This window comes from Teleopsis dalmanni, chromosome 2 (genome assembly GCF_002237135.1).
Source record: "Teleopsis dalmanni isolate 2A chromosome 2, ASM223713v2, whole genome shotgun sequence".
Taxonomy (NCBI): Eukaryota; Metazoa; Arthropoda; class Insecta; order Diptera; family Diopsidae; genus Teleopsis; species Teleopsis dalmanni.
This window is the reverse complement of record NC_051847.1, coordinates 68,470,264-68,479,995: the sequence shown is the minus strand read 5'-3', so window position 1 is coordinate 68,479,995 and position 9,732 is coordinate 68,470,264. Positions and strand designations below refer to the sequence as shown.

Sequence of the window (9,732 nt, the reverse complement as noted above, 5' to 3'; positions counted from 1 at the left end):
TGCTTGCTGCTTTATTATGAAATCAAAGCTATAATAAAAAATTATTATAGAGAAATTTAATAATTTGTTAAAGTATATTTTTTACATTTAAGTATGTAGATATTAATATTCATATAAAAATATTTATGTTTCTAGATGGATACATGCACGTGTATCCCATATATAAGATACAAAGGTATTTGTTTAGGTATCTTTTCTGTACTTAATATCTCAGTTTTATTCTAAAAATAACATAAAAGAGTTTAGCAGAATTTGACGGTGAGATGCTTATGTATTTGTTGTTCAGCATGTGCAGGACTTCCGCTTCAGTGAACCTGAATTGCTACCGCTTGAAGCGTGTAATATAATTTTTTAGGTTAAAATTATAATGTTGCATGAGCTCATTAGTTTTGATTTACTATAAATGAGCTGTAAACATTTTGTTTGCTGGGATTTGTTTAAGTTAAACGAGCACATTTAGAACTATAAAAATTTATAAAGAAGTATCAAACGAAAGGATAGTAGAAAGCATACAATATTTTATTCTTATATATATTTGCTTTAGGAATATATCTTTTATGCTATGTAAGAATATATATTTTTTTGGAGCATATATCTCTGGAAAGCTGAGAAAAAAAAAACTAACGATTCATTTCTAATCACTCTATGTTCTTTGCAAGAATTATATAGATATCATAAATATTGACATATGGCGTTTATTAAAATAACGCAATCATATAAAGGCGGTTCAGCAACAGAACATGGATCATGGAACATGTTCGGTTCATGAGAGAACAGTGTTATCAATTTCGTGGGGGTTGGTTGGTTGTAGTGGCAGGTCATAAGATAACTTCAAATGTACCTCAATTAGCGATTTTCCGCCGTTTTGTTACCACATCCCTCGCAAGAACCCTAGTATAGAAGAGTAGAGACTGAATTTAGGTAATTTAATAAGTTTTTCATCTTCACCATTGAGCAGTCTGATAAAGTGCTTAACATTTATATCCAACTTTTTATAAAATATGATATAATAATAGATCTTAAGATGCTATAATCATTAATATCAGAGTTATATTAATATTTTTATCGGAATTTTTATAAAAAATTAGGTAACATTAAGTATATTGGATAAGACAATCATTTACATACAATTTTTTATAAAATATCATACTTATTTAAAGATTCTAATGTGACACAAAAATGATACTAAAACTGTTCGACCGCTTTCAATATATTAATAATTTGTTTATTAATTATTATCTATTATTTGGCGGATATAGTATAGGTACAATTCTACCATTAGTGGACACAACAACGTCTAAAAGAAGCTAATGAATTATTAAAAAGTTGTTATAGTAAATAAGTTCGTAATATGATATATTTATTATGTTGAGACTAATTGAGTTAGTTCACTGCATCACTTTTACTCTCTATTAACTGCGAGGTTTCTTTATTATCCCTACGCCTTGACATTATTATTGTTTAGCACTTCATCAGATTAAGCAATAATTGATCTCAGATCTGCATACCTCTCCGAAGAGCATGTAACCATTCTGACATTCGATAACGCGGTGTTGGCAAGCCTGTCACTTTTCGTAAATAATTTCAGGGCGCTATCCTTTATGTAAATTTTGATCGTATCTTAATATTGATACGAGTTAGAGTTGAAAAGTCATAAAAAATTTAATACAACAAATATAATTTATTAATAGAAGCGCTGGAATCTGTATTAAATTATATTGAAGAAATTGTGCTTTATTTAAAAGATCATAACGCAGTGCTGTCTAAGCAATACCTTTTTGCCTGCTGCACAAATAGACATCTCAACGACATCATGTTAAGTCAAGTCCTCTCTCAAATATATATTCGCCGTTATTTTTCTTCATATCATGGTTATATTGATACCTATAGCAATATGTTAGACCTAACACCAGCGGATCAATAGCCGCAGTGTCCTCTTCTAGACCATGATTGCGCTGCAACAAAGTTCTCAATAAGCTTCCGCCGAATATTTCTCAAGAACTAACCAAGCTTAATTAAGATTAGGATGTAGATCAGGTAAAAAGTTACCTTAAACAGTTATCTTTAATCAGAAACATACTTAATTATCTTCTGCTTTTTATTTAGGTACATGGCTCGCAACAAACCTTTCATTTTGGTTATCATACTACTGTAAGTTAGTGTTTATTTAGACACATACGCTGCAACAAGTGTTTCATTATGATTATCATCCTATATATATATGGTTATCATCGTTAAATGATTTAAATGTTTTGCTAAATAATGCTGGTCCCATGTTTTTTTTTTGATGTCCTTTTTTTCTTGATCCAATTGGGTTCAATTCTAGGGCTGAAGGAACTGTGCTGCGCGTATCCTTTCTTAGAGTACAACCGAGCTAACTATATTTCCTCCTTTTGATATCATTTTGTTTCACTTAATCCAATAACAATCAACTTCAAGCGTTCGATAATTGCGCTAATTTAGCTATCTGATATAAAGTACGAACATTCCAACAACTAAATCGAGTCCGTAGTCCGTTGCGAATAAGGTCCGTTGCCGTCGGGCCGTTATCCAAACCACTTCTCAAGTTAGTTAGCATTCTTCTTATAGAAACTCGTATCTAATTACAGTTATAATAGTCACGTATGATTGTTTTGAGCTGCCTAGATCGGTGATAAGGCTGCTATCTTAATGAATAATTATTCAGGCATGAGACCTCCGATCCTGTGCTGACACATATGCTTGATACTCATATTTTTTTCAGACGCCAAATTGATCTCAGATATCCCGCTGAGTACTCTGCCAATAATTCAACTATATTAAGAAAAAATTAATCAATTATGATCTTGATGTATTAATTCACCAATTAATAATTCTTTTATTTGACATTATTAAGTACTTATGTTTATTAAATATAATGATAATAATGATATAGTTATAGATAATGATATAGTTACTGATATTATACTGACAATCAATTAAATGCTAAATGACATTATTAAGAATTTTATTAAATACTTTAACATGTACATTTCCTAATCTATGTACAGTTAGATAATGCTAATTTATATTTCAAGGTAATATGTATAAAAAATGTAAACAACACAACTCAATTTAAATATCTCATTTGACTACCTCAAGCCATTAGCAAAGATAAATTTTTAATTAGTTTGTTTGTGCGAGAGTGTGTTGGGAATAGCACACACGTTTATGTCCCGATTAAGTATGTCACTTCTTTTGGGTTGGAAGACGAGCTCTAATGCGATTTTACAAACCAATAACAAGGTAACACCAACACCAACACCAACACCATGGCAGTGCCAGCAACACATAACAACCGCAAATGGCAACACTGTTTTGTATCTGGTAGGTATAAACCAAACTAAGGTAAACTTAAATAAAGTAAAGCAAACAATCGATAACTTTTATCTTGGCAATTTCTCTAATTTCGTGTGAAAAATGCCATTTTACTAATGTAAGCAATCAATCAAGTGACAGCAGAACACTCTGAGGGCTCGAAAGAGATAGCAATAATAGATTTTTGCATGTTTATTAGGTAGTTAACTGAGCACACACACGTACCGACATGGAAAAGTTCATTTATATGTGCGTTACATATTTTTACTTAATTTATCTGACTTCTATATAATTTTGTATGTTCATCAGTTTTTGTTTTTGTTTTTTTTGTTTTGTCTTTTTTTGTATCTCAACGCTAATTAGTTAAATCCTGTGGGCATATTGGTTGCATGTGGAGCACATAAATTTTGGCTAATTATTAAATTTTAATTAAGTTCTTAGCAGCACATTAAGTTTGTTAGTATTAAGAAAGGATATGTGCTGCTAAAATTAAATTCGAAATTGAATTTGTGTTGTCTGTGTACGTATCTGAAATCTAATTGTTGCGCATTGGTTTGATATTGGGCTTGTTGGCAAGATACACTAAATGCCAATCTTAATCACTTACATTTAAACTTAATTTAGACAAAACGAGACATTAAGTACGACTTATTTATTATAAAATGTCACAAGGATAAACATACGGAATGGCCTACATTCAATTGTGGTGTGTGTTGTGTTAAAGTTGTTATTTTAAAACACAGGTGGCTGTGAAAATGGGTCGTTCCACATTCTACCAAACCCCGAACAGTACAAAATAAACGTGTTTGTCAAACGAAATTGAAAGTAATTACGAAATACGATACTTAAGCACTTAAAATAAGGCAATCAATTCTGTGGACTTAGAGTGTAAACGTATAAATACAACAATAATAATTACAAAATTAAACACATACACAAAAACAATGCAGCATATTTAATTTAATTCCGCTATATTTGTAAGTTAACTTGTCTTTTATATGTACAAGGATTAGGCTATGTAATTGCGCTTATTTATGTCCGCCCGGAATTAAATGCTTAAGTAGAAAATCATTAGTAAAATGCGTATGGGCAACCTTTTTTTTCATCTTCATTACGGTACAGACGACGGTACACTTGACCAATGTGCAGGAAAATATATTGCACAATATTAAGCAAAATTTGTTTTGTTCCATTATTTAAGGTTTTAGGTAAAATTTTCCTCCAAGTGTGCTTCGCAAGTGTATTTCTGCTGAATCTGTGTTCTTCCTCATTACCTAAAATACCTTCCAGTTTCTTCAGGCGGCGTTCGAGATTAAAGAATTGTGTTCGCATATCTCATACGATGAGGCGCTTTTGAAACGCTTTTGCATTAACACTGACCCTAATTGATGGAGGAGGAAAAGACAAGTCAAGTAAAGCTAATAAAGTATTAAAATAAATATATATTTAACATAAGTGCAAGCGTTTGTAATTGTAGTCATTTTCGTAAATTTGTTCATGAAAGTTTTAGCAGTACAAATGTCTTTTTCAGTTCGGTTCTTTGGTTGTAAGTATCTAGCTATCTGCTACTAAGTTGCCAGTTGGCTAACATTAGTTTGCGAACTTATGTTATTGATGTTGATTTGTTGGGATTATGTTGTTATGTTGTTTTCAGAGCAAAGTGGTTACCAACAATGGCTATGGTTAAATAATTGTCGTTTATATACAAAAATTTAGTGAAGAAAAAAAATATTGGGCAATAATTTGATTTTCCATAATAATTAGTTATCGATAAATTAATAGATTTGTTCAAATAAAATTGAAAAAATTCCATAGGCATAATTGGTTTTCTTGTACATAACTATTATTAATATTACTAAGAATAATTATGATTATGCTATATTCAGACACACCTTAATTTCACAAATATCTTAATTTCATCTTCATTTCAGTGAAATTAAGTTGTTTTTTCCATACAAAATTCAATTTTGAGGTTAGAACGAAATTAAAGAAAACAACCTTAATTTCGTTGAAACCTCAGAGGCTGTATTTAAAGGACATTTGAAATGCAACTATGCGTAAGATAAATTTTAAGCAAAAGATAAAGTTGAGATAACGAAAAAGTAAGAAAATAGTAGCCAATATAAAGAAAATTTTTTAAAAATAGTGCAAATTTTTAAATTTGAATATAGAGAAGAAACTGTAACTGTTATTAATTTAAAATAGAGTGAAAAATAATAATTTACATACCTAAAATCCACGAAAGCCAGTAAAACTATTGAATGCCAACCTTTATAGTTATAATAATCAACTTTTCAAATTTCCCAGATACAAATGGTGTTTTAATATCTGATTTGTAAATAAAATCATATGATTTCCTTAATTTGGGGCAGTATGAACACTTTCGAAATTAACTTAATTTCATTTTTACGAAATTAAGAAAATTAAACTGTCTGAACATAGTAATTGAATTCAATACCTAACCTGAATTAAATAGAAAAAGTAAATATTTTTGATGGTATATTTTTCAAAATTTAATTTAATGGTTATTTAACGTAAGTTAAATAGACTTACTCTAAAACCAGAAAGAGGCACAATAGACCCGACGGTCGTAGTGCCACATACCTTAACAATAATAATAATAATAACAACTTAATAGGAAAATATTGTATATAATAGAGAGGTCTCAAAATGTTGTGAACTCCAAGACCGATTATAGAAGTCTAGTAAGGCTTTGGGTCAGTGGGCTAATTAACGCTGACTCTAAGCTTTGAATTATATTTGCTTACATTTACTAATGCACTCTTCGGAGATTCACTCTTCTAATATTGTCATTATTTTTTCATTTTTGAAATTAAAATTAGTTCAATACATTTTTTTTTTCATTTCCTGAAATATTTTCCTGAAATGTTTTTATTAATTAATGAAATGTATATTAAAACAAAATTAAAAACATTAAATTAGTTTTGAAAGTAAGCAAAGAGGATTACAAAAATTATAATTAGATTGTGCTTTAACCAATTATTTAGAAATTACATCTACAGCGCTAATTACAGCGCAAATACACGTTTAATTACTTTAACATGTGTTGACAATAAATTTGATTGTTTAGTAGCAATTTTCAAAAATGCTGTTGCCACAATATTTTTGCCCAAAATTATATGCTTTCATTTGTTTACACTTAAATACAATATTATTTCACATTTTATATTAAATATAAATTGTAAAAAATTAAATTTTAACGTACTGTACAAGGGGTTTTTTTGGGCAATTTGATCATTTAGCGATGTTTAAAATAAAAAATTTGGCACTGTCAAATAATCGTTTCATTTTTCTACATAGTGTGCTTTCAACTTGATATATTTAGTTTTACTTTTTTCCAATTTTTTATATCCCAAATCTAGTATTTCCTAAACGCCCATTTACTTCAATGACGATTTCTTTTTACGACAGAAATGTGTCATCGTCAAACTATTTCTTTAGGTTTAGAAACAGGAAAAACTCACAGGTGCGCGAAGTCTAGAGAATATATGTGTGATGGAGTAGCAACTCATAACCCAATTTATAAATTTCTTCGATAACTGTGCACTTATGCGGTGTATTGGTCGAAGAAGATTATTTCCGCTAAACGTATTTTAGTTTAAAAATAGTTTCCCTCATTTCACAAATCTTTTATAAAAAGTTTATTTCGTTTCAAATCTACTTCGAATCTGTCCAACAGCTTCTAACAATAAATGCCGGTAATCATTTTAGCCTTTCCAGGATCTTCGGTATATATGAGACTGTGTGTATCCTAAAAAACTGCCTTGTTAGTTTCTTATCTGGTGATGTCTACTACTATCAAAGTAATAAAAAAATCGTGCTTATGGTGATGTGTTAGCAATAACGACATCCATTGGGTTTTTCCATGATCAACTATTTATATAAAATGCGATGTACCCACGCAGTTGAGATACCTATAGCACCAGTTATTTTTGAAGCTTTCATTCATCGATTGTCTAGCAATGTATCATCAATTTTATAAGTTAATCAATTAATTAATTCATTCAATTTCTGAAGTAACAACCTCTATTGGGCGACATGACCTATTGTGGTAATTTCTATTAGGAATAACCTCAACGGAATTCAGTTTACCATATTTTAACGATTAAACTTGATAGTCCCCATATATATAATATTGTATTTCTTTAGTTTCTTTTTTATGCAAAATCTACTTGCAATTAATTTTTTTCTATTTTCGTGGAAATTTTCGAGGTTGACGGGTTTGAATGGCTGTCAAACACACACTAGATGGCGCTGGCAGCTTAAAATTTTTAGTCTAAATGCACTACTGTTGAATAAAAATCCATCTATCGAAACCAATAGTTTATATTAAGAATTTAGTTTCTGTCGTTATAACGGATTTTAAAATTTAATTTAAAAATTTTAAGTAATTAATTAACAGATAGTAGGTTTTAACTTCCAAAGTTATAGTTAGGGTATAAAATAATAGGTAGTCCCAATAATTGTTGCAATATCTTTGAAATAAAGAATGGAGGACATTAATTGTTTATTATAGATAAGATGAGTTTTTTGTTATTATTGAATCAGTTCAAGTCTGGGAGGTAAGATTCAAGCACCTCACAGGTGGGATCCCTAACAAATTCCATGCTTAATCATTGCTTAAACTACTTATTCGTTATCAGTTCTTAAAACGTAGGTTGCTTAATTAGGTAGGTAACTCCATATGCAAACTCAGTTATTTTATTCTTCTACACAGGTGAATAGTAATCGCAAAAATAAAACTCATTTTTGAGTAGATACCACTTTTATGATTTCAAGTTGAAGTCTTTTAACAAAACTTCATTTTCTGTCACACTTTCTTTTGTTGCAATACATATTTATAATTTAAAGCAATATTTGCTTTTAGCAAGACTTCCACAAACCATAATATGACTTCCACTTTAATATGAAAATATGCTAACTTATTTCACGTTCATAATCTGAATATCACACAATATAAATCCATAAAGGCTTATCAGATATATCTGCTCTTTGCTACCATTTGCTGTTTGCACTAAAAATAAAATACACTCCTAGGAATCGATTTAAACCATGCAGATGCCAATAGCTGTGTGTTCAAGTGTGTGTTTGTGTCGGGGTATTATTTCAGGACATGTACACTAAAGCCGACGTATAAATAAACATGTTTACAGATTAATATTTGCAGCAACAAATACTAAGCGGTCTGTAAACCGATTTGCCTATCAACATGCAAGGATACAAAATTGCCCCACGACCAGCGCAAATATGAATACGAAAATGTATACACTTTAAATATGCACACAACAAATACAGTGAGACCAACATCGCACCTATAGACAAATCCAGCATAACCTAGTTCTGGAGTAAGGAGAAAAAAAATTACAAAAAATTATCTGCGTCCATATTGACAGCGTTGTTAGTAATGCGGCACATTACCCATATCTGGAACATCTCCACTCACATTTTATGCCTTGACTATTGAGACTCATTTTGTTTGATTCGATTAGTGTTAGCGTTAGCATACGAAGATAAACTTTTCGCTCCCCGCCATAAACAGAGGAGCAGGAGCGTATCCTAAACAATCCACCTCAACCGGCGTTCATGTGGGCGAGTGTGTATCTTTGCAATACTTTCGCCTTTTGCTCATAAAAATGTTGTTTTTTTATAAAATATTTCGCACTGCATTTCAATGATTGTGTTGGTTGCTTTTAGTGTTGAATTTATATAGCCGCCGTTATTGCCGGAGCATACCAGAGGAGGCCTCATAAAACATTTCTCTTCTAGCCAGTAAATAGGTTCGTGCTTGTGGGAATTATTTGTTAAATTGTTAAAATGCAAATAAATTTCTATTTTGCTTTATTCATTTTTTTCACATTTTTTTGCTGCTTCATATTTCTGAAAATGTTTTGAATGAAATTTCATATTTTTGGAGATTATTTTTAAGAAATTAAATATTTAAAATTTTTGTTTGCTTGGCTACGAAAATAAAGTGAACAACTTGTGAATGAACTGACGGCAATGACTTTTCGTTTGCCCAGAAATTGAGTAAAGTACTTTGGGGTTCTACATAACACAAATGTTCTCCAAAATTAAATGCTTTAACGAAGTGATGAGAAGAATGCAAATTTTTGGAGGCATTAACACAAGTGCCTAATTGAACTTCTAAGTGAGGTCGTACTTATGGGGTCACAAATAATGCCACTTACTAGGTTGAGAAGCTGAGTTTTTCAGAAAAAGTTCTTGAAATAATTAATTAGTTCTATCATTATTAATAATTCTGCATAAGAATAGAAATTAAATATATAAAATGAGTTCAAATGGAGTTCGTTTGCATTTGAAGAGAGATTTTTTCAAAGCTTTCTTTTATTTTTTTTGAAGATGATAATACATTTT

General features: G+C 30.3%; 1 protein-coding gene across 1 annotated transcript in view; it reads left to right on the top strand.

Annotated features, from left to right (window-relative positions):
- Positions 1 to 3,204: 3,204 nt before the first annotated feature.
- LOC119674777 overlaps positions 3,205 to 9,732 on the top strand; it is a 7,712-nt gene continuing 1,184 nt past the window's right edge. The window contains exon 1 of the mRNA XM_038085933.1: positions 3,205 to 3,345. Coding sequence (XP_037941861.1) covers positions 3,205 to 3,345 — 141 coding nt within the window. The remainder of the gene's footprint in view (positions 3,346 to 9,732) is intronic.